This window comes from Heteronotia binoei, chromosome 3, assembly GCF_032191835.1.
Source record: "Heteronotia binoei isolate CCM8104 ecotype False Entrance Well chromosome 3, APGP_CSIRO_Hbin_v1, whole genome shotgun sequence".
NCBI classification, from domain to species: domain Eukaryota; kingdom Metazoa; phylum Chordata; class Lepidosauria; order Squamata; family Gekkonidae; genus Heteronotia; species Heteronotia binoei.
The window spans coordinates 51341029-51367298 of NC_083225.1; the positions used below are offsets into that span (position 1 = coordinate 51341029).

Genomic DNA, 26270 nt, shown 5'->3' on the forward strand with positions numbered 1-26270 from the left:
ATTTACCTTTCCTTTCAGTTTCCTCTTCACATGCCTCCTCATCTCAGAGAATTTACCCCTTTTAAAGTTAAACTTAGTTGTGCCGGTCTTTTGGGGCAACTCTCTATTTATACAAATGGTGAAATCAGTAACGTTATGGTCACTGCTCCCATGTGGTGTGATCACTTTTACATCTCTCACCAAGTCTTGGGCATTACTTAGGACCAAATCCAGGATTGCCCCACCCCTAAAAGGTTCTGAGACCATCTGCTCCATAGCACAGTCATTGAGAGCATCAAGAAACTTGGGTCACCCACAGTTTTCTCAGAGTTGTTTTCTCAAGAGCAGTTCTCTCACTCAGTCCCACCTACCTCACAGGGTATCTATTGTGACGAGAGGAAGGGAAGGAAGTTGTAAGCTGCTCTGAGATTCTGGTCGAGTGAAGGGCAGGGTATAAATCCAATCTCTTCTTCTTCTACTAATTAATGGAAGCCAACATGGTATAGTGGTTAGAGTACTTGGACTAGGATCTGGAAGGTTTGAATTCCCCACTCCGCCATGGAAGCTTGTTGTGTGACCTTGGGCTGGTCAAAGATGCTTAGCCTACCCTCCCTCAAAGGGTGTGAGGATAAACTGGAGAAGGGGAAAATGTGAGCCAATTTGGGTTCCCATCCAGAAGAAAGGAAGGGTATAAACACTAGACAAACTAGGCAATTGCCTAGGGCACTGGCCTTCTGGGGGTGTCAAATTGGGCACCCCCATGGGACTCAGTGACATTATTAGTGCGGGGGGGGGGGGGGCACCAGAAGTTAGCCTTGCCTAGGGTGCCAGACAGTCGAGGGCCAGCCCTGGGTATAAGTAAAGTAAGTAAATAAATCATGCACATAAAAATCTACAAGTGATGCAATGTGGGAGAAAAGGCAAGTGAGAAAGAGGAAGGAGGTAGGAAATTTTAAAAAATTGAATTTTGGAGGAGGAAGTGACCTGACAAAAGGGCAAGAAGCTAGAGCAGCAGATCTTTGACCTGAACATGTCATCGCACCTATGCTCACCTCCCTCCCCTTACCAAACTCCACCCTCCCTAGCTACGGCCTCCGAATCTCCAGGAATTTCCCAAGCCTGAGTTGGCAGCACTGACTTTCATACAAGGCTTCAAGTAGTTCTAGCTTCAGTAGGGTTTGCACAGCAAGAATAAAAACCAGGGCTTAAAATGCTTATTCACATAACAAGAGCTTCTTCTCTGCTTTCTCTCCCACAATATTAAAACATAAATTGCATGAGAGTAACTTTAAGGCTCTAACAGTCCTCTTTTCCCCATAAATGGAACTTTGCTGCTGGACTCTGCTGGAAGAAGAAAGATCACAGTCAGAAGACAGTAGAAAAGGTGGGGTCATGATGACTCAGTGGTACAGCATCTATACAGTATGTTTGGCGGTCATGGTAGAGCATCTGACATTCATGCAAAAGGCATCAGGTTAAATTTCCTGCATCTCTATTTAAAATGATCAAGCAGTGATGGAAAGGGCATCTGGTCAGAGCTGTGACCCCCAGAGGGTTTTCAAGGCAAGAGATGTTCAGAGGTGATTTGCTATTGCCTACCCCCAAGTCATGACCCTGGTATTCCTTGATGGTCTCCCTGTCCAGATCAGGGCAAACAGGCAGTAGGTGATGGGAAAGACCTCAACCTGAGATCCTGGAGAATGCTGCCCGTCCTAGTAGGCAATCTTCATAGACTGATAATAGTCCATATAAGGCAGCTTCATGTTTTCAGGCAGGACTTACAGCATAGTTGTACCTCCTCCTGGAGAGGACCTTCAGAGATGTTTGGGCATCTTTATAATGGAAATGGAGGAGCCCCGTGGCACAGAGTGGTAAGCTGCGGTATTGCAGTCCGTTCTGCTCACAACCTGAGTTTGATCTCAGCAGAAGCTGAGTTCAGGTTGCTGTCTCAAGGTTGACTCAGCCTTCCATCCTTCCAAGGTTAGTAAAATGAGTACTCAGCTTGCTGGGGGTAAAGTGTAGATGACTGGGGAGGGCAATGGCAAACCATCCCATAATAAAAAGTCTGTCAAGAAAACTTCCTGATTTGGCATCACCCCATGAGTCAGTAATGACTTGGTGCTTGTGCAGGGAACTATCTTTACCCTTTATAATGAGGTTAATTGTACATATTTCTAAGACACTGTGTGCTGGATTGGAGCCTGAGAAGTGTTCCACTTTGCCTAGAATGCCATCCTGATCCTTGTCTCTAAGGTTGAAAGGCCAATCTATATTCATTGCTAACAACAATTGTGCAACACCTACAGGTAGGTGTTTTCCACGCTTGTGCCTACTTTTTGAACAGAAGCAGTCTCCTGTCACTGTGGAATTCCCTCTTGAACACAATTACTAGTTCATCATACACAGTATTGTGACAACTGCCAACTTGGAGGCTCAGAATGTTTGCTACAGAAAACTTTAATAAATTAAAACCTTAAAGATATCGCTATTGGCCAAAATTTGTAACAGAATGAGCTATTACTGGACTGCCAACACTCAGGGTTTTGCAGGATGCTGATACCTGATCGAGACAGGCATGATCCAGAGGCAACACCCCACACCCCCATATAACTTAAATAGAACATGAGCCTTGCACACAACTGTTACTAGCCCTAGCGTTGCCAGCTCTGGGTTGGGAAAAACCTGGAGATTTTGGGGGTGAAGCCTGAGGAGGGCGGGGTTTGGGGGAGAGGAGGGACTTTAATGGCATATAATACCATAACGTTTTCTCCAGGTGAACTGATCTCTGTACCTTGGAGATCAGTTGTAATGCCAGGAGATGTCCAGCCCCAAACCTAATGTAACTCCATTTAGGACAGCACTTTCAACCTGCTTCTCAGCAGACTGGTGGAATGTGTGTGACATATCTTTGCCAGTTGTGTATCCTGTCCAGGGGACAATTGTGCTGGCGTGGGTATTTGCCACACCTGTGAACATACAAACCAGGGCTGCAATCGAGGGCTGCAATTTAAGTTGCTAATTTAGGATGCTTCACAAGGGTACTCAAAAAGAATCTTTAGGATTCCAGGATGCAAACTTCCCCCTCTAAATAAACCTTGGCCCTGCAGCTCCAGTAGCTAATGGAGCAGAATTTCAACAATAAACATACTTTCAAGATGTTTTTAAAATAAGGTGCGACAGTAAGTATCTCTATCCATTCATAATGCTTTTTGTATAAAGATTCTCATGGAAACAGTTTCTTGAATCGTGATCTGATGTGTATTTACATGGAAGTAAGTCTCTATGTATACAACTAGGTTTACTCCCAAAGTAATCATACTTGAGACTGCAGATGTTCAGCCCAATCCTTCTACAGGCTTACTTGGAAGTAAGTTCCACTGAGTTCAACTAGCCTTACTCTTGGAACAAGTTTGCTTAAAATTGCTGGTTAAGTGCGCTATAAACTAGATGGGTGGACTTGACCAGGGGCTCAGTCACCCTTTCTGTTGTCGACCTGGGCTCCTTAAAAGGCCAGCTGCGCAGAGAAGCTGTGTGGCTCTTGTCTCTCAGATTGGCCGCTTCTTTGGAGATACTGTATTTATAGCTCATCCAGCAAATGAACTCTTGGTGTTCTAATTGCTAAATACATAGTTTGGGTAATCCAATAAAGCAGGGCTTTGTCTTCTTATTCCCTGACTGGAGCACACAGCGGTTGCCCAGCAAGGTAAGAGCATAGAGTCCCCTCTTGACTTTTCATGCCAGAATAAAGGGGGGAAACGGGTTTTGGGGAGTGCTTGTATTTCACTTCCCATCCATGGCACATGGCAACATGCTTATACATTTTACTGCTTAGTTCTACTGAAACTCGATGAGCAGGAATCAGGAGATTAAGAGCTACTGTTGTGTTAGTTGTTTGTGTATTGCTGAAATGACAAAAGTTGGCTTGGACTCTTACAGTTTTGTTTGTTAAATACATCAGATGGAGAACAGTGCCATTCTCAGCACTAAACCCCCTTCTGAGTCCATGGAAGTCAAGGTGTTTACAACAGTGTAACTCTACATAGGATTGCACTGTCAATAATGTTTTATTGCTCTCTGTACATGCTGTTCCTGAACTATCCTGTCTAAGGTGCTTTCCTCACTTGAAAATGATATTTTTAAAAGAGACACTGCCCTTTTCATAGCTTAAAAAACACCATTGAGTTGGGAGAAAGAAAATAGTACCTCTGAAAAGATCTATATCTTATTTTAGAAAAGTTGGAGCCCTAATGTATATCTTTTAAACAATTTTGGCTGCAGCCTTTGCCTACTTACTTAGGGATAAGGTTGTCCTGTTGGGCATAGAGTGTCTCCCAAGTAAATATGCATAGAATTAGGCTCTTTTAAAAGTTTGCTTTCCCCCCTTTTTGACACTGAATATTTAGAACCAGAGCAAAGGTAGCAACATTTCTGAGTAACTCTTGGAATTCTTTTCTTGACCCTTTTGTCAAATGGCCTTAGAAGATTATCCTGATTATATGTTTCACCTGCTATGCTTTGGGAGTCATGGGAGCTGTCCTAAAGGGGAAAATAGAAGACATGTGTCTGTGTACCGCTCTTGTGACTGGAGGGGAATTCCTCATAACTGTTGTGCAAAATAACATCAACAGCTGGCGAACACCCATTAGAAAGTATTTATCCCACTGAAACTGCCTTTTAAATTGATCTCAAGGGAACAATATTTTTCAAGCGGAGTTTGCAAAGAATACTTGCATGGGAAAGCTACGGTAAATTGCTTTGTTATGGCAATAAGTATTGCACTCCTGGGGACAAAAATTTCTTTCAGTTTTATGCACCAAGATAAAAACTGATGCTTTCCAAAACTCTATTATAGCAGATCCAGATTTAAGCAAACTAATTTCAATTTTTTCTTAAAAATCATTGGAACTGTAGATAACCCACATCTTGGGGGGGACCCCCGCTTTCATCAGCCCTTTGTCTGAAAGGCTGAATGGTTCTGGCCAAACCCTCTCCTAATGAGAACTACTTGCTCAACATACAAGGGTCTCTGCATGCCTTTTGCCTTATGAAAAGCTGCATCCTTCTTCATGATCTTTAAGCGAAATGAATTGCTGTTGTGTGACTTATTCTTTCTGTAGGCTTGGTTGCATGTTGAGTTCCCCTGCTATAAAATTTCAGTCCAGCTGAGCAGAGTCAGTTCATCACAGAGTGCTGATGGTCAGCTGAGTGAAACCTGGCTGAACCAGTTTCATGGTTTGTGGACTTTGTAAAATGAGTATGAATGACAATTGCTGTTTGCCCTGCATGGAATCAGTCAGCTACATTTTTGGAAGACCAGTACTTCATGCTTCAGTTGCTTGGGGAACTGCTGGGTTTACCCTAAAGTTTTCTACAGCAAATGTATATGATGTGGAAGTAAAATATGCATCTTGGAAACATGATGGAAACACATTTATCAGACATACTCTACATTTCCATACATCATATACTTTTCTTCATGAAACATCACTGGTTTGCAGCAACTGTGTTGTACGGTCCAAAAAGGACAGAGCATCATCATACATGTGGCTTCCTTGCACTTTCCCCCCCTTAATGTGCAATATAGACAACCAAATAATTTGTCATTTCCAGTTCCAAAACCCAGTCTGGTGAATCTTGCCATCTTCCAGGATCCAAACAGCTACTTTAGGCTCAGCAAAGAGAGCTTTAGCTGTTTTTCTATTACTTTTGTGTAATCTGCCTATGCCATTTCCCAAAAGCAGTTTTTCTTGCTTTATGGGGAAGAGGGAAGAGTAAGAGGACAGCCAACAGTCTATCTGGTTTGGATGAATATGATGGCATTTACACATTTGTAAACGGTCTGCAGCACCTCCAGATTGGTTTTTTTGGAAAAAAAAACATATGACCCAAGGGAAACAAATGAGACCCTAGTTTCTCTCTGGAAATAAATCAATTGAGTAGTTCTAGGGGCTTTTCCACAATGTCAGTTCTTATTTCTTGGAGGCGATTCCTGTTCAACATGTGTTTTGCCCCCTCTACTGGTCGATTTGATATCACACAGGTTTATGTCCAGCATAAAAATCTGCCATCTAAATTTGCAGGGAGGTATACCAGACACAAACCTCTGTGATATCAAATTGACCACTACAGGAAGCAAAGCATATACAGAACAGAATCCCCTCCCTCTGAAGAAACAGGAACTGACAAGCAAGGATATTTGGGAATGTGGAAAAGCCCTAGAATTCAAAGAGATACTCAGTTATTGGCTCCGTGTCCTCCAATTAGACTTGTACTTGCCCTCAAATTCCACCCCTAGCTTTGCTTTCAGTTTCTAAATAAGCTACTTTTATTTTTAAAAATCTTGTATTGGTTGGGGTTTTTTTTATTCTTTGGGCATCCACACCTCTTGATGACTACCTTGAGGAAAATAAATTCAGGTAAGTGGCCATGCTGGTCTGAAGCAATACAACATAGTTTGAGTCCAATGGCACCTTTAAGACCAACAAGGTTTAATTCTGGGTACAGGCTTTCATATGCATGCAGATGTCATCAGATCCTTGAGTAGGGTGGCCAAATCAAATTCAAGAAATATTTGGGGACTTTGGGGGTGGAGCTAGGAGACTTCGGGGGTGGCACCAGGAGCAAGGCTGTGACAAGCATAACTGAACTCCAAAGAGAGTTCTGGCCATCATATTTAAAGGGACTGCACACCTTTTAAATGCCTTTCCTCCATTGGAAATAATAAAGGATAGGGGCACCTTCTTTGGGGGCTCATAGAATTGGACCCCCTGGTCTAATCCTTTTGAAACTTGGAGGGTACTTTCAGGAGAGCTATTGGATACTACGCTGCAAATGTAGTGCCTCTACCATAAAAAAAACCCAGCCCCCCAAGCCCCAGATACCCTAAGATCAATTATCCATTATATCCTATGGGAACTGGTCTATATAGGAGATAACAGAGTGCCCAGCAGACATCCCCCCCCCACTTTCTGATGACCCTGAAGTGGTGGGAGAGTCTCCAAACCAGGGGATCCCCTGCCCCCACCTGGGGATTGGCAACCCTATCCTTGAGGAAGCATAGGGTTAACTTTCCTTCTGAGACTCTTCAACCTGCTACCTCATTGGCAGAGTCAACAATAAGCAGAACAGCAGAGCCTTCCTCAAATCAAATCATTCTGCTGATGGTGGCAACTAAAAGTTCTCTCTCTCCTAGGGTTGCCAATCCCCAGGTGGGGGCAGGGGATCCCCCGGTTTGGAGGCCCTCCCCCCGCTTCAGGGTCGTCAGAAAGCGGGGGGAGGGGAGGGAAATGTCTGCTGGGAACCCTGTTATTCCCTAGGGAGATTTATTCCCATAGAAAATCATGGCGAATTGATCCACGGGTATCTGGGGCTCTGGGGGGGGGGCTGTTTTTTGGGGTAGAGGCACCAAATTTTCCGTATAGCATCTAGTGCCTCTCCCCAAAATACCCCCCAAGTTTCAAAAAGATTGGACAAAGGGGTCCAATTCTATGAGCCCAAAAAGAAGGTGCCCCTATGCTTCATTATTTCCTATGGAAGGAAGGAATTTGAAAAGGTGTGCCGTCCCTTGAAATGTGATGGCCAGAACTCCCTTTGGAGTTCAGTGATGCTTGTCACAGCCTTGATCTTGGCTCCACCCCTAATGTCTCCTGGCTCCACCCCCAAAGTCTCCTGGCTCCACCCCCAAAGTCCCCAGATATTTCTTGAATTGGACTTGGCAACCCTACTCTCTCCTATATCTGGGGTTTCACTGGATTGCTTCCAAGGGACTAATTTATTCGGGCGCTCTATTTGTGCAAGGAGTTGATAATCTTATCTGTTCCCTTGGCAAAGAAAATTTAGACCCTGCCCATGTACATGATTGAAAGGGCTTTCTGCTAATGCATATGAAAGGGGTTGGCTGTCGTCCATTGTTCCCTCAATACTGATTTCCCCTCCCAAATGTAAAATCAGAGTACTCGAATGCTTATCGCCTCCTTTCCTCTGAAAAATGGTTAAAATACATCCAAACTGGGAAAATTGCTCTGGGGTTGCAATTTTTTTTTTTGGGGGGGGGGTAGGGAGGAATGGACATTTCTATGGGTTCTTGGCATCTTCTTCATATGTGTTTACAGTTTGCTCTGTGTGTGGCAGAGCAGTAGGATGTGTGTGTGAGAGGGAGAGAGAGCTTCCATGATAAACATATTTCTATGCAGCCAGTATTTCAGAGGAATGGTCATTTACTTGAAACATTGCAGTGTTAATTTGAATAAACAGTTCTGACTGTGAGTCATAAAAGAATGCACTGGAATTCAGAAAACTGACTACATGTGGGAGAAAAAAGTATCTGACAGACAAATTTAAAAAATCCAGAACTGGACTCGTTCCTCAACTTTGCAGTACAGGGTAGTTTATTCTGTGGTATTTTTAATGTGTAAAGCAGTGTAAGGCATATAGTTGTTTATAGGACTGTATTCTTTTTGCCAGGTTGGACTCAGGAAGTATCTGGGGACTTTGGGATAGGATTGACAGGTCTGTTTTGGAAAATATTTGGAGACTTTGGGAATGGATCCAGAAGAGAGTGGAGTTTGGGGAGGAGAGGGGCCTCAGCATGGTACAATGCCATAGAATCCACCCTTCAAAGCAGCCATTTTCTCCAGGGGAGCTGATCTCTGCCAGTTGGAGATCAGCTGTGAAGGTGGGAGATCTCCAAGCCCCTCCTGGGGGCTGGCAATACTACTTTGGGGGTAGAGCTAGGAGACTTTGGGGGTGGAGCCAGGAGCAAGGTTGTAACAAGCACAATTGAACTCTGAAGGGAGTTCTGGCCATCACGGGTAAAAGGACTGTGCTCCTTTTAAATGCCTTCCCTACATTGGAAATAATGGAGGATGGGGGCACCTTCTTTTAGAGCTCATAGAATTGGACTCCCTGATCTAAACATTTGAAACTTTGGAGGGGTTTTTGAGGAGAGGCACCAGATGCTATGCTGAAAATTTGGTGATCCTACATCAAAAAAACACTCCCCTCCGAGCCCCAGATACCCATGGATGATTATCCATTATACACTATGGGGACCAGTCTCCATAGGGTATAATGGAGTGCCCAGAGGACATTCAATCCCTCTCCCCACTTTCTGATAGCCCTGAAGTTGGGGGAGGAGGGCCTTCAAAACAAGGAATCCTTTGCCCCCAACTGGGAATTGGCAATACTATCAGGGAGATTTACTCTTGATTTGCTTTTTCCTGAAAAGCTACCTGTTTTCTACAGTTTTATTCCCTGACTCTTTACACAACAATATTAACATCACTTGCTCAAGATTAAGCCCCACTGAATAGCTCTGAGAAAGATTTTGAGTAGATTTACTTTGGATGGCCTGGCAGTATTAGTCCACTCACTGAGTACATTTGGACCCCAGTTTATCGCAGCATCACAGACATGATTTTAAGTTGGGAGGAAATTTGCATGATGCATTCTCATGGTGTACCTTTTGTATTATACTGTGCTTTAACCAGGGCTTGTTTGGGGGGTGGAGTAGAAAAGGCCTAGCAGGAACTCATTTGCATATTAGGTCACACCCCTTGACACCAAGCCAACAGGAACTGTGTTCATGTGCATTTCTGCTTTATAAAAAGTTTCAACCAGGGCTTTTTAAAAAGCAGGAACGCACAGGAACGTAGTTCCAGCTGACTTATTGCCAGGAGGTGTGGCCTAATATGCAAATAAGTTATTTCTGAGCTTTTTCTACCAAAAAGCCCTGTGTGAAACAATGGTGATATCAAGGGTGTGTGACCTAACATGCAAATGAGTTCCTGCTGGGCTTTTTCTACAAAAAAAGCCCTGGTTTCAACTGTCTGTACAAAATGTTTGTAAAGCAGTCCTCAATATGCTGACATTTCAACTCAAAAACCTCATTGAAATATTACATATTACCTCACCTTAACAAATATATTTAATTAAAACTGGAAAAGATGCATCACAAGCAGGACCAGTTGATAAAACATTCCTCCAGTTCACAACCTTAAGACCTGCACATCTGAGCCTGCCTCAGCGGGGAGGGCGGGATATAAATCAAATAAATAAATAAGTAAATAAACGTGTTGTGATACACAGTCAAAGTAATCAGCTATAGGTAACCAGGGTATAGGATTTGTTTCTGCAAACCTAGGTGGAACCTCAGGTTTGCATAAAAATACACACAAGTTTAGAATTATAATCGGGACTGAAAATATCTCAGAACAATAACAGCAATGTCTATGCACATTCAGACATCATAGGGGGGAAAGAGGTCTGGATAGAATTTCTGGTTGATTTTGCAACCCCAAATTACACCAAAGAATGGAAAGAGGCAAGTGGAGGGAGGGGGAAAAGGATAGGCTTCAGAGGCAAGGGCGGGAATAAGTTGGGATGGGAGGAAACGGGGGGGGGAGGGAGGGGCTGTAGTAGAGAGTGGTAGGGGAAACTGGTGGCTGGAGACAGCAGGCAATGGAAAGTGCAGATTTAAGGCAAAGTTAATCATTTGCATTCTTTGAGTAGTTAAGCTATTTGCTTTCTTAAAATGTCTGTGTAACTGATAAAGCTGAAATGTTAGCATTATGTTAGCATTATGGTTATTGCCAGGACAGACAGGAAAAAAACTCAAGGAATGCAGGTATACATAGGGCTGTGTTTCGGTGCTATCATATTATATTATATTATGGTTGCCCTGGCAACTTGAAAAGGATTCTAGTTCATACTGAAATACTTACACCCTGATCAGTGTGATGATTACAGCAAAAGCCCTTCTGCAGCAAGCTTTGATCCTCCCTACCCACCCACCCCCGTATCCTAGGGATTCTGAGAGGCTGTCCCTTCTCTAGCATATGGAGAGCATTTCTCTTTGAAGAAGAGATATATACCATGCCCATTACTACCTGAAGGAATGTCAGAATGGTTTATAATCTCCTTTCCCTCTCCTCCCCACAACAGACACCCTGGGAGGTAGATGGGGCTGAGAGAGCTCTTGAGAGAACTGCTCTTGAGAGAACAGCTCTGAGAGAACTGTGACTGACCCAAGATCACCCAGCTGGCTTCATGTGGAGGAGTGCGGAATCAAACCCAGTTCTCCCAGAGAAGCGTCTGCACTCTTAACCACTACGCCAAGCTGTAAAATCAGAGGGGAAAAATGGTAGCTGGATTTGTTAAAATTATTGTTTCTCCATTGTATCGATACGTTTTACTCAGAGTTTTGCTTGAAACAGAGGTCCGCTTCAGAGAACCATGCTACAACTGATATGAGAATTATGGCCCAGCAATTTTGAGCAATGGTTTGCCCAGGTGGGGGGGGGGGCATCACCATTTCCTCTTCCCCACAATATCACCCGGGCTGCTTTCCTCACCCCCTAACCCCCTGCTGAGAAGTGACCCTGAAACTTCCTAACCTTTGACCACCTTTGCTTAGAACAATAGGTCAATTTACAGCAAGCAATAGAAGGAGTACAAACATAATCACCTATGACTTAACCAGGGCCAAAAGGGTGTGCATAAGTCTATGAAGATGAGAGTCAATATTTACATTCTTAGTCATTGTTCCTGCAAGAACTGTTTAGGTGAAATAGGGGAAATTGATTTTTTTAAATTAAAGGACACATATAGGAGTGAAAATCTGGCTTGTTACGCGCACGCTCACACACCCACAAAGAAGGACTGGACCAGTAAAACACAATGTAAGGACTGCTGGGGGGAGAGGTAGGTGTGGAGAGAAGCTGCTGCCTAAGAGAGCGCCGAATGCCAGCTGCACTGAGCCTCAAAGAGTTAGTGTCTCTGGTGCTTTTGTCTCCTTATATGGTAAAATGATACACAGGGGTTTTCACTAGGCTGTGAAGGCAGACGCCTGTTTCCACACAACACAGACAGCTGAACAGAAATCCGGAGAGCTGCTTTCTTAGGCTGGAGGTTTTCCCCACTCACTGTACATCCTCCGCTCCTCTACCCATTTTGCAAATGGATGGGATGCCCCATACCAACTCCAGAGAGTACCATTAACGGTGCGTAAGTAGACAACCCTTTTTGTCACCCGGCAGCCAATAAGAATCCTTGCTGCAAATAACAAAGCAGATGGTGCTAGGATAAGATGAGGTGTTAGGTGAGGCTATAAAAGAATAAGACTTTTTTTTAAAAGGATAGTAGTCTTTGTTGGGGAGGTTCAATAGGGCAAAAGGGTAAAATTTGGTAGGGTAATTGGTTAAAGCAATAGATGGTGACCTTTTGTTTTGGTAAATGTGGTATGAAGAATAGGTAGAAATAATGCTTTTGCATGCAGATGAAATGCTCTGTGGATGGCAGGTGTGAGGAGGTATTGTCTCTACTGCCCCTGATATGGTTTTAGCAACCCAGTGGCAGTGCCATGCTGGGTAAGCCTCTGAGAAGGTAATGAATAAGGGAGAGTTCAGATTTTGGTTTCTTTACTCCTCTGTGAATACTTCCTGCCTCCTTGAGCAACAAAGGACCTCATTAATTTTTGCAGCAGCCGAATGCACAGGAGAGAAAATAGCCTTGTCCGTTTGCCATCATGTGAAGGAGCTTGATTTCACTGAGATTAGACTGGAGTAACTCGGCATCTGGATTGTGCTGTCACATGAATTTTTATATTTTATTGTAACCTTTTTTAAACATAATGCAAAGAGTTAAGTATTTTTCTGTTGCTCTTCATTTAATGTTAATATCTGTATGGCTAAGAAATGACATGCAAGTTCATGCTACAATTTTATGGAGGGTGACTTTCTCCATCATTCCATAGGTTACTACCTATTCTGGTTAAAGATATACTTTGAGGTTGCTAAAATAAAATTTATTATTTAATTTAAGGTGTTTGTCACCTTGAATAGAAGAATGAGACACATGAATGAAATTAAGTACATTTTAGACATATTCTGGAGAATACAAGTTTGGGGCTGCAAGGAGCCCAAAGGTGATATAGCTAAGTACTGTTTACATCATTTTTAAACATTTAAATGTTTAGTCCCATTGTTCTCCATGAACTGTGGTCGCAGCTCACTACATCATGCCCTTGGGTGCGTGACAAATTATACTTGATACACTTTCTCCCTATTATCCTCATCTTTATTTCCTCTGTCAATTTTTTTCACTTTTTGAATTGCAAATTAAGACATTTCTTTGTATTCAAAAAGCAAGCAGAAGATACATTGTCAAAGCCTGCTTGTAAAAATGCATGTTTTAATGTTTAGCAGGGCATGATTGTGAACATTACAGTGCTAATATGGGACTTGGGGTGGGGACTGTGCAGACACAACGTACTGACACTGTCAGCATCTTGGAGCATTTCATAGAATCAGAAAGTTGGAAGGGACCTCCAGGGTCATCTCTAGTCCAATCCCCTGCACAATGCAGGAAACCCATAAATACTTCCCCTCCACCCCCAGTGACCCCTACTCCATGCCTCTTTCAAGTTGTGTGTGTTGATACCCCATTCTAGTCTGCTCTGGGTTTTGCTTCCTTGAAAAAGCTAGGTGCACATTCTGAATAGGTTGGGTTGCCAACTCTCTGGTGCCACCTGGACATTTCCTGTTATTACAATTGATCTCTAGATGACCAAGATCAATTCCTCTGGAGAAAGTGGCTGCTTTGGAGGGTGGACTGTATGGCATTATGCCCTACTGAGGTCCCTCCCTCTCCAAAGCCCACCTTCCCTAGGCTCCACTACCAAATCTCCAGGTATTTTGCAACCCAAAGCTGGCAACCCTATGAATAGGCCTTGTGGGATCAAGGACAGACTAGGATAAATCAATTACGCTGCCTCTGTAGAAACACCCACAAGTTTACAGAAGGGAGAGGGGAGTTTATAAAAGGGGATGCTTTTGTTCCTGGCAATACACAGCTGATTAGTTCCATCCTACTTAATGTACAAGGCTAGGCCCTTCAGCCAGGCATCCCACACTGTGATCTAGGTTTTCTCCTTCCTTAAAAGAGGAAAGGCAGGATCCAGAAGGAGTCTGTTTCTTGCTGGCTTTTCTGACCAGATGAGCTTGTCAGCAGCTTCACCCAGAATTCCATTCTACAATATGCAACCAGTTTTTATAGGCTCAGCTTGTTATATGAGCATAGCATGACTGTCACCTCCAAACTTGGGTCCACCCACTGTGGCTGAATAGTAGAGAAGATTCCCAGGTAGACCTTTCTTTGCCTGAGAACTTGGACAGCTGCTATCAACTGGAGAAAAAAAATACAGAACCAGATGGACCAGTGGTCTAATTTGGTATAAATCAACTTCAAACATTCTCCTTGTGAAGCAGCTCTCAGTATACCTTGCCACCACACACACACACACACACAAAACTGTCCCAAGGATAAATGGGCATGACTTCCTACTTGAAGGTGTTTCCCTCTGCAACAACTGTTTGTCAAGCAAAAACATAGTTGGTTGAAGCTGTACACAGCTGGGTGGAATGTACAGGTTACTCCTGAAATGGAATTTATTTATGTGTTTTCTGCCTTCAATAGGTTGTCTGCTGTCAATAGGCTGAGACATCTGGTAAGCAATGTAACAGGATTAGGATTGTAGATAGGACTCTGAAGCAAGGCATAAGTGAAACAAGAATATATTAAACAATACAGAAAATGGCAATACATAAGTAGAAACACAGTGCAAAGAGAACAAGATAATACAACAGATAACAGATACTAATATAAAGTGGTATAAACCACACTCTCATGCCTTTTATTAAAGCAAATTATAACGTAGCCCTATCGAGTTTTTTTTAAGCCCTCCTGAACAATTCTGTTTTATATAGTTTGCGGAATGTCAGAAGTGTGGGAGCTTTCCAGATCTTGTCAGGCAGGCAATTCCACAAATAACACAGGATTTTTAAAACTTTTCTTTCTTGGAATAGCAAACACAGACCCACACCCTTTTTTTCTTGTAATAGCAAACATGGCATATCTCAAAAAGCTTTTGGAGGTAATTGATCATTATTTATTTATGTGGGCAATTTATATTACACTTCCAGCAGTTCTCTTGATGGGCAGCATAGAAATCCCTTAAATGAATAAATAAGAGGACTTTCTAAACTTTTTAAAGGAGGCATGAAGGTGGGTGTGTCTTTCATTCCAAGGAAGAAAGCCAATAATCCACTGAGTGTGCTCAAACCATTGGTGGCACCTCATGTAGTCTTTAGCTTTCTAACCAATTACTTCTTAGGACTGCAGAACTTCATCTGAATAAAACAATCATCTCTCTTTTTGGATAACTAGTGATCAGAGTCTGTTACTGCAAGACATAAGTATGAAAACATTTCTAAGGTTCAATCTAAAGCTACAGGAAGACAGAAACAAAAACCCACCACAAGCAAAACCTCTCTGAGGTCCTATCATGTTTTTCCACTCAAGAATAGATACAATAACAACTGAATTCAGTGAGAGTTTTGCTTTAGCCTAGCCTACAAGAGCTATCAGTTAAGACCTAATCTTACCTTTCTTTCTTTCTAGAGAATTTGGCAATTTTGTCTCAGATTTTCTTTTGAGATTTCTAGTAAATAAATAAGAACTGTTTGTAACAGATTTGACCAAGAAATATGAGGCAGACAAAGTATTTTTATCTTTCATGTCATGTGTATTAAAGCATGTTTTTACAACTAACGACTGTAAAATATTACGAGGAACAGTGTTGGTTGGTGGCCAACTGCAGCAAACCACAATGCCTGGAATGGTCCTTTCCTCTTCTTATAATGGGAACTTCTTTTTCTAGCCAGATGTAAAAGAAACTTCCACACAAATTACTATACTGACAGCACTGTGGTATTCATTTCTCATGTCACTTGGTGGGGGGAGGGCAGGCTGTGACAGTGTTGGTAACCTTGAGGTAGGGCCTGGAGATCTCCTGGAAACACAACTGATTTTCAGATTACAGAATGGAGAATGTGGCTCCTTTGGAAGGTGGACTCCAGGATTTCTTTTGAGCAGGAATACACAGGAATGCAATTCTGACTGGCTTGGCATCAGGGGTGTGGCCTAATATGCAAATGTGTTCCTGCTGGGCCTTTTGGGGTTAAAAAACCAGTGAAACAATTGTGATGTCAGGGGGTATGGTCTAATATGCAAATAAGTTCCTGCTGGGCCTTTTTTGGTTAAAAAAAAAGCCCTGGTGAACTCTAAGAAGTGTCAAACTCATTTGTTATGAGGGATGAATCTGCCAAAAATGTCACTTTCTGGGCTGGGCCATGTCTGCCATAAAATATAATGCCAGGTACCAGAGATGTTCTACCCCTTTCTTTGACGTAACATCCTCCTCAGCAGAGTTTGGGGTCAAACCACCCCTCCTCACCCCTTATGATTGCCAACTCTGGGTCGGGCAATCATTGGAGATCTGGGGGGAGAGCCTGTGTTTGGGGAAGGGAGGGACCTCAGTAGGGGGTATAATACCCTAATATAGACCCTTCCAGTCCACATTTGGACCAATTTGTCCCCAGTTGCTCATGGGCTGGATAAGAGCCCTGGATGGGTTGGTTCCAGCCCCTGGGCCATATGTTTGATGTCTTTTCTATGGCATTATGGCCCATTGAGGTCCCTTGCCTCTAGATTTCCCAGGTTCCCATTGGGAGTGAGGGATCCCGCCCCCCCCCCCGGCTCTTCCTGCCACTGCTCAGAGAGGCGGAAGGAGAAAAATAAAGGTTAAAAAGGGGAATAACTCCAGTGAGACCAGAAGTGACATCAGTGTATTGCTAGGGAATACTCTTAGCATTTGGGTAAAAGCTCTTGTGCCTTGATATTTCCATGAGTCTCTTGCTGTTTGCCAGCCTTGGACTGCAAACCTGCTTTCCAAACCTCACCCACCCCACTGGCTTCACCCCCAAATCTCCAGGAATTTACCACTGCCTGAGTTGCAATGCCCAGTTCTTCTCCCCACTTTGAAACAGGCACTTCTCAACTGAGAGAGGGTCCTTGACAATAAATGTCCCTAAAGGCAGAGTATAATGATGTAAGTCAATAAATAAAGTATACACCTCAACAAAAGCCTTTACTGTGAATATCAGTGAGATGAACCATACTTAAACCCTAGGGATGCCATCCTCCAAGAAGTGGCTGGAGATCTCCCACTATTACAACTGATCTCCAGGTATCGTGCATGCTTTCCAATCCAGCCAATCAGAGTGCCCCTGGGGAAAATGATCACTTTGAAGGATCAATATGGCATTATACCCCGTTGAAGTCTTCTCCCTCCCCAAACCCTGCCCTCCTCAGGCTCCACCCCCAAAATCGCCAGGTATTTCCCAACCCAGAGCTGACAGCCCTATTAACCCCTTGTGCATATAGCAATCTGCTCCTTTGCAAATGCCTCCTTCTTTTCAGATCATCTTTTCCCCAGTTTGATTTATTCTGCTTTTGGAGCTAGGGTGGGAGAAAGTAAAAATGACTTGGGAAGTATTGGAAGGGAAGAATTAGTGAAGAGAAGGCAGGGTTCAAATTCTCCTACTGATTCTCTATCTTTACAGTGTAAAACCTCATTTTTTTTTTTTGCCTGCATAAATCTGCCCTCAGATGGAAGCCACATGCCCAGATTGACAGGAAAGGGAATGTTTAATAGAGGAAAGTCTCCATCAACCAAGTAAAGTGTTCCTCTCCATAGCTAATTAGAGCAGAGCCATGCCAAAATGGTCAGGCATTGGCAAAGTAACTGTACACACCCTGATCCATGAGTTAACTCCCATTTTTCTCCTGATTTGTCCCAGTGCATTGTTCCACAACCTCTTCATTGCATAAGGGAAGTAGAACATGATGCAATGCTGGCATTTTATGACATAAGATTGTCCCATGATTACCTCCTCGTTGCACAGGAAGCATTAAGAGAGCTTTTTTTCTGAGAAAGACAGCCGCGTGACAAATAACCAGGAATAATTTGGCAGTGCCCATTGCTTTCTGGAAGGCAATAACTAGAGATATGCCAACTTTTAGTGGGCCGCCCTCTACTCTTGTTGCTTGCTACTGTTCCAGGATTGCCATTTCCCTACAAACCCTGCCCCTCCCACCAGCCCTAGCAATGACTCTTGAAGTGTGTAAACATAAGGATGGATAATCTGTGAGTTTGATTAGAAGATAGAAGATGAAGAAGATATTGGATTTATATCCCGCCCTCCACTCCGAAGAGTCTCAGAGTGGCTCACAATCTCCTTTACCTTCCTCCCTCACAACAGTCACCCTGTGAGGTGGGTGGGGCTGGAGAGGGCTCTCACAGCAGCTGCCCTTTCAAGGACAACCTCTGCCAGAGCTATGGCTGACCCAAGGCCATGCTAGCAGGTGCAAGTGGAGGAGTGGGGAATCAAACCCGGTTCTCTATGCATGGGATGGAGAAAGTAGAGAAAGAAGTACTTTTCTCCCTTTCTCACAATACAAGAACTCGTGGGCATTCGATGAAATTGCTGAGCAGACAGGTTAAAACGGATAAAAGGAAGTACTTCTTCACCCAAAGGGTGATTAACATGTGGAATTCACTGCCACAGGAGGTGGTGGCGGCCACAAGTATAGCCACCTTCAAGAGGGGTTTAGATAAAAATATGGAGCACAGGTCCATCAGTGGCTATTAGACACAGTGTGTGTGTATATATAAATTTTTTTGCCACTGTGTGACACAGAGTGTTGGACTGGATGGGCCATTGGCCTGATCCAACATGGCTTCTCTTATGTTCTTATGTTCTCCCAGATAAGAGTCTGCACACTTAACCACTACACCAAACCGGCTGCAGGGTGAGGACAGAGGGGGGGGGGGGAAATGTGGTGCAAGGTTAGCCAGTGATCTTCAGGTAAGCAGAGATTTTAAATCAAGTCTCTCAAGCTCCAGTCCACCACTCTAACTGCTACATCACACTAGCATCATCCAGATGAATCCGGCCAACTGCCTTGCATAGCTAATGACTGGCCCCATAGCTAGGGGCCATGTGGGGAGGGGGCCATTGAGGAAGAGCTCATGGGGGTGAGTGCAGAAAGCTGAAGAGGCTGGGGGGCCATCCCTCTCCCTTCTGCGTGATTTAAAGAGCCTGATGATCAGCTGATTGGCAGGCCCTTTAAATGGCATGGGTGGGGCAGTGGCTGCCCCTGAAAGCCCCTCCCACATAATTTAAATCACACAGGAGGAGGTAGCTCTGGGATGGGGCCGAAAAAAAGACTGTCAGAGGGCCAAGCCCTATGGGCCCATGGTTAGCTACGGGCCTGTTAATGACCATCATTTCTTCAAGTATCTTTGCTCCTTTCTTGCTTGCATGGATTTGTAGCTTTGAGTGGAAAACAGATCCTGGTATTCTCAGGAGAAATACCTGAAGTTCTGAGAAATGTTTGTGCTGAGTACTAGTAGGGCATAATTAATACATTCCCTATAGCTCCATTTCCTAGACTGAAGCAGAGACATTGTATAACTTTGGATTTCTGCCTCCGGAATGATAACAAAAATGTTTATTTCCTATATGGATTTATGCCAACAGAAATTCTAGATACAAATCTTAATAACTTTTATGAATGAAAACAAATGGATCATAAAACTGTACAGAGGCACAAAATTAAATATCATACTCGCTTTCCAGTGCACATCACTAAAACCTTCAAAGGACAATCCAGTTTTTATCCAGAACAGAGTGCTAGCAGAATATCATGAACTATGAGCAGTCACAAACTTAGGGAAATACAACAAGAATGAAAAATTGAGCAAGAAGGCCAACTACTGGCAGTAGGATTGCCAACCTCCTGGTCATGGCTGGAGATCTGATATTACAAGTGATTTTCAGGTGACAAAGATGGAACAAAATGGCCCCTTTGGGAGATTGACTCTGGCATTATACCCCATTGAAGTCTTTCTCCTCCTCAAGCCCTGCCATTGTCAGGCTCCACCCTCAAAATCTCCAGGTGTTTCCTAACCTAGAACTGGCAATCCTAGCTGGCAGGTATATTGGGACTACCAGTAGCAAGTACCACACCAGTTGCCTCCTTCAGTAATAAGTGCCAAGACTGAAAGAGTGCTGCAGATTTGGAAGCTTAATACAGGCAGTGGCATGCAACTGATGTTCTGAGATCACCGGACTCCCAGACCAAAAGGATTCTGGGTTGTGGAGTTAGTATCTTGGGTTGAGTTGTTCGCCGATCTCTCTTTAATGGCACAAGAGGGAAATAATTGGTCTCTGGCTTATATGTGCTCTGTGGTATTTGATCCTGAGGTGCTACATTAATTTAATTTGCTCTTGAAGTTATTTTTCTCTGAATCTAATATTCCAAAAGTACCATTCCATTAGTAAATCCTTACAGATAAATATCCACAGATACATGTCTGTGGCAAACTATAACGTAATAAAAACTGCAGGGTTCACAATCCCCAGATGGGAGCAGGGGATCCCCTGGTTTGGAGGCTCTCCCCTTGCTTCACGGTTATCAGAAAGTGTGTGTGTGGGGAGAACACCTGGTGGGCACTCCATAATACCCTATGGAGACTGGTCCTCATAGGGTATAATGGAGAATCGATCCATGGGTATCTGGGTGTCTAGGGCAGTTGTTTTTTTGAGGTAGAGGCATCAAATCCACCTTCCTCAGGCTCCACCCCCAAAACCTCCAGGTATTTCCCAACCCAGAGCAGGCAACCCTAGGGTTAGTAACAGTTGTATGCAAGGCTCTTGTTCTATGTATGTTATAGGGATTTTCAACCTCTGGATCACACCTGGCTTGATCAGCATCCTGCAAAACCCTGAGTGTTGGCAGACACCAATCCAGTAATAGTTCAATCTGTTGCCAATTTTTTGTCCATAGTGATATCTTTGAGGTGCTACTGAGAAGGCTTTAATTTGTTAACATTTTCTGTGAAAATGGTATGTATTGTAATATTCTGTTATGTATTTTATTCTATAGAATCTTTAATGCTTGACCTTTAGTCAAAAAGAGCTTATTTATAAAAGGGAAAGGTTTTGACCCCTGCATCCCACTGTCTCATGATAGGTACCACAAGCCACTAACCAGAGACTGTTGCTGCAGATGCTGTTGGTCTGTGGGCTGCCCTCTGAAGAGCAGTTCTGAAATAATTTCCCTACTGTGCTTTTTGAAGTACTATTGTTGTTAGGAACTTGTGGCACAAGTGGCCATTTCAGTAGTAGCCATGCAGAGGTAGTTCTACCTGGCAATCTATTTGTGTGCTCCCCAAAAATTTCTAGCGATGTCAGCTATGCAAATGCTAGCCATGGTGGCATGGGTAAAATTCTGGACTGTTTTACTATTTGCTTTGTAAAAGTACCTTTGTGGCAGGTTTTCTTGTGCTTTCTAGGCACAGTTATTTGTACATATAAAGAAAAAATGAAAATCAAGCTATGACTTTGTGCTTCATCCATAGGATGGATAGGATGTGCTCAGCTGACAGGGAGAGAGTGCAAGGGGAAGAAAGCACAGATGTCAGGAGTTCATAAGTTCAAGGGTAGAAGCTGCAACATGCTCATGCGTGAGGACCAGATATTACAAGAGAATATCTTGTAATGTACAGGCTACATCGTCATCATTATTAAATATAACATATAATAAAGACATCATATGTTTGTTGTGATGCTAACATGGGTCCCACAGAGATATTTGCAAGGAAAATTTGACGTGCCAGAGCCAAAGAGTGATTCATATTTTCCCCTTTTCCTATGATTCTCCTTACAAATGCAAATGAGGTATTAAAAGCCAAATGGAAAATCTAGCATAAGGTAAATAATAGACAGAGTGTTGGACTCTATTCCTACCCAAACTACCAGAGTTCAAATAGCCATGAAGCTCTGTGGATGGGCAAGACAGCCCACTCCTCCACATGCATTTGCTGATGGGACCTTGAGTCAGTCACAAGTTCTCACAGAGCTGTTCCTCTCAAGAGCAGTTTCTAACAGAGCTCTCTCAGCTCCACCTACCTCACACAGTGTGTGTTGTGGGGAGGGGGAGGGAAAGAAGATTGTAAGCCACTTGGAGACTCTTTCAGATAGTGAAGGGCAGGGTTTAAATACAATCTCCTCCTCCTCTTCTTCTTCTTCTGTTGAAAACCTTATGCGAGCTCATCAGATGAATGGAATGCTGTGTTACAACTTGACCAATAGCATGCTTAGCCTAAAAGAACTGTCAATTTTCTCTACTGATATTGTAGCCTAAAACTGCTTGTTTTTTCATCTTAACAGGCCAACAGAGGCCTTGATGTCAAAATGACAGAACGCTTTGACTGCCACTACTGCAAAGAGTCCCTCTTTGGCAAAAAGTACATCTTGCGGGACGAGAGTCCTTACTGCATCAAATGCTACGAGAGCCTGTACTCCAACACCTGTGAGGAATGTAAAAAGCCTATTGGCTGTGATTGTAAGGTACCCTGGACGTGCATTTCATTGCTGCAATTCCTGTGTCAGCTTTTCTGCTTTGAACCTTACACCTTTTCCAAGCTAGAGGGATTTTAAAATGAAATTGAGGATGTGGTAATGGGCTCTGTATAAATTCAGTTTAATGTGCCATATGTGGATTTGCAACATTTTAATTGGCCCAGATACCACCGCAGTACACATCTGGTTTGTTGTTTTCTCCTGTTACTCTGAAGAACCTGTGGATGTGTGGGCATGCAAATATATACATGCAAAAAATATTTTCTCAATCTTTCAGGGGGAAGGGGTGGGGGAAAACACCTCAATCTCCTGGTCTATAAAATGCATCACCTACTTTTGCCAGTACCTCTAGAAAGCACTATTTAACAGAAAGGTTGAAAGATCAGATAACAACTTTACTTCCCCAATCCATCAATCCAAGTTGAAAAGTTCAGTTGATTAATTCCTCACTGCTTGCCTTGAGAACTGTTGAAGCTTGGCCAGGCTCAGAAGTTCTTGAAAGTTGACATATACAGAGTGCCCAAGGGATTAAGTTTGTTTTTTAAAGGTCAAAAAGTAACCCTGGGAAAATATTGCTACCTTATTTCTGTTTGGCAGCTTGAGAAGTCTTTGTACAATCATTTATTTGTTTATTTGTTTAGGCCTTTAGGCTGCCCTCCTCTGAAAAACAGGGCTCAGGGCAGTTTACAACACAATAAAATTCCAACACAATTTATGTTACAGTTACAAATTCCAGAATTTAAAATAGAAAATATACTTAAGACATTTAACACAGTCCAACCCATCTGACAGCAAAAAAGTTTGCAGGAGTTGCTACAGCCTCATAGGGGAGGGAGGCTGGGGAAAATGGGAAGGGGAAAGTGCCAGACTATGTTGCTGTCCTCAATCAAATGCCAGGAAGAACATCTCTGCTGTACATGCCCTGCGTAAAGGGTACGGATCCTGCAGGGTATGGATGTTATCTAGCAGAAGCTCCACCAGGTAGGAGCCAGCACAGGTAGGATCCAGCCCTGGCCCAGGTCAAGGACAGCTGGATCTCCTTTCAGGCTAGAGACCACCAGAAGGATCTTATCTCCTGGGTGTAAGGTTCTTCTAGGGATATACTGAGAGAGGTGGGCCTGAAGGTACGTGGGTCCCAGGCCATTAAGGGCCTTACATGTGCTTCTGGGATGAATTACAGCTGCCAAGAACAGCACCCTAATATTTGTTTTCTTCTGTTATACCCTGCCTTTCTCTCCACTGGGGATTGAAAGTAGCTCACATCATTTCCCTCTCCTCCAGTTTATCCCCACAACAACCCTGTGAGGTAGGTTACCCTGAGAGTGTATGACTGGTCCAAGATCACCCAGCAAGCTTCAATAGCAGAGAAGGTTTCAAAGCTGGATCACCTAGATCCTTGTCCAATATTCTAACCGCCTACACCACACTAGAAGATAATACCCTGTAAAGAAAATGTCATTTACAAAAGGAAGTATAAATATTACCCCTTTGAGCATAAGGCCAGGTCTAGGTTCCTTAATTTGTATAGAAAAAAGCTTGTTTGAGCTGGATCCAAAGTTCTGTATACAGAACAAATTGACAGAAAAAGATCACTGCCTTTCCCTTTCCCAGCAGTTCTTTTTGTCCCCTGAAGGGCCACCGCTGAAGGCTGGGAGGCCTTCGACCAAAATGCCATGTTATGTGGGAAGAGGATGCAGGCAGAAAAGGTAGCAAGCGCAAAGGAGCAACTTCACCTGCTTTTCTGTTCCTCAAACATCTCTCTTGCTGCCTGGCCTTTTGTTCCAAAGGCTCCCCAACTCTAAGCAGTAGCTTTTCATCAAGCACAAGGTGGAAAAAGAGAAGGCTTCTGCGGACTCCTTCCATTTGTGAATATACAGGTCCAATTCACTGGTATTAACTGCCATAATTTTTAAACAAAATAATATTTTAAATCAAATACCTAAATTTTTTTCCCCAGAGATTACTTATATTCCCATTGTTCTTTTAACATTTCAGAGACAGAAAAATATGAACAGCTTTTACTTTACTTTTTACGTTTTCAAAGACTGTAATCTTAACAACTTCCTGGGAGTAAGCCCAATTGAATACATGGGACTTACTTCTGAGTAGATCTGCTCTTGATTGACTCCCCAGTTGCCTATGTTGCTGATTTATGGAACTCAGAAAACTAGATGATCTGGAGCAGAGTTCATCCCATAATACTTTTTTCACTCTTTCTTGAACTTCCCTTGAGGAACTCCAAGTGCTAAGTTGATTGCTGAACTTGAGTTACCTTGCACTGGGGCATTAATGATCATGTGTTAGAAAAGGCTTTGGCATACAACAGCAAATAGATTTTACAATGTACATATGCTGAAACCAACAGACTGCATATGCGGTGACACCACATATGCAGTCTGTTGGACATGGTTTCAGCATGTGTGTATTATAAAGTCTATTTGCTGTTGTATGCAAAAGCCTTCTCTAACACATGATCATTAATGCCCCAGTGCAAGGTAACTCAAGTTCATCTATCAACACGGAAGCCAATGAATTTACAAAAGTATAACTCTACTTAGACCTGGATTGTTAGAAGCTGTGCCACTTAAAATAATTATTAGCCTTCCCCCCTCCCTCCTGGTAGCTCATGGACTCTCAAACTGCTTTGCAGATCATTCATATCCCTGCTTTTTTATATAGTGCTGCATTAACAACAAATATACTCAAATGCAAGATTTAGCATTCTATCTACTCCAAAAAATCTTTACAAGAGGATGGTTTTAAGACCGCGGTTTCAGCTTACTTAGAGAGCACTCCAAAAATCTATTTGATCCATATATATTTAATGTTATAGTCTATATACTCCCACAGCTGTTTTTGAAAGAAAGCCTGGACTGCTACTCTAAACTGAGGAACAAATTTAAGATTTATCTTTTGTGCTGTGCTACATTAACCTAGCAGTTCATAAAAAGTCAATACGCATTTTTTGCCATTGATTGCTGTCCTGCTGCAGTTACCATTCAGTATAATTATTACTCTGGTTTTTTACTAAATTGTTGGTCAGTATTACTAAATTGTTACTGTTACTAAATTGTTGGTCACTATTATTGCTGATTACTTTTGCATTTACTGTGCTTATAAAATGTTGGGTGCCTTGGTTTTGGCTAATGTTTAGCATGAGAAATAATAAGCATTTATATACCACATCCCAAGTATTCATGGCTCTTCATATATATTGTCTTAGAAAGTCCTTCCAATTCATTAAGCATGCTTTGTGGTTTGGAATTTCTACAGGATCTGTCCTACAAGGACCGGCACTGGCATGAAACCTGTTTCCACTGTTTCCAGTGCAAGAACTCACTGGTGGACAAGCCTTTTGCTGCTAAAGAAGAACATCTACTCTGTACTGAATGTTACTCCAATGAGTACTCTTCCAAGTGTAGTGAGTGCAAGAAGACCATTATGCCAGGTTAGGACTTGATTGTTTGGGGGTCAAGGGTAAACTTTATGTAACCTCCTCCAAAGCCTTCAGGAACCAATGGGAGACACTTCTAGGATTCCATACCCTCTGACATTCTGCAGACGAACAAGGGGACATGTATTAGTCACACATCAAGGATTATTTATCAAGCTCCTCTCCAAAATCCATACTGCTGAAGACCTTAATTTGCTATGTGCTTGTTTTAGAAAATATATTTGCTGCCTTTCCAGAGAGCTACTCTAGGCGATGTATGCTATAGTCTTATATTGTGCAATACCCCATCTGGAACTTCAAAGGATGGTAATACTAACTGCTCAGTAACATTTCTAGTAACATTTAAGCAAGACAAGTCCCAAAGGCCAACAAATAGGTACAAAATCAAACAGTGATTTACAAAACAGTTTCTCATGACTTGAGGCAGGCAGTATTCTCCGTTCTGTAGGGTGAAAACGGATGGAGAACAGTATCAGTTCATTCAGGTTTTGCCATCCCCCAAGCTCCCTCTT

At 42.9% G+C, this 26270-nt stretch overlaps 1 protein-coding gene across 4 annotated transcripts in view; it reads left to right on the forward strand.

The window, feature by feature from the left end:
• Window positions 1–3569: 3569 nt before the first annotated feature.
• The window catches only part of FHL2 (four and a half LIM domains 2), a 29548-nt gene continuing 6847 nt past the window's right edge, over window positions 3570–26270 (forward strand). The window contains exons 1-3 of one of the 4 annotated variants that reach the window (XM_060233783.1): window positions 3570–3682; window positions 22113–22292; window positions 25578–25752. In XM_060233783.1, the coding sequence (XP_060089766.1) occupies window positions 22137–22292; window positions 25578–25752 (331 nt within the window). In that variant the 5' untranslated portion in view covers window positions 3570–3682; window positions 22113–22136. Of the gene's footprint in view, window positions 3683–11837; window positions 11983–22110; window positions 22293–25577; window positions 25753–26270 lie in introns of those variants that run through there. The other 3 variants (XM_060233782.1, XM_060233785.1, XM_060233786.1) reach the window with 3 other exon arrangements.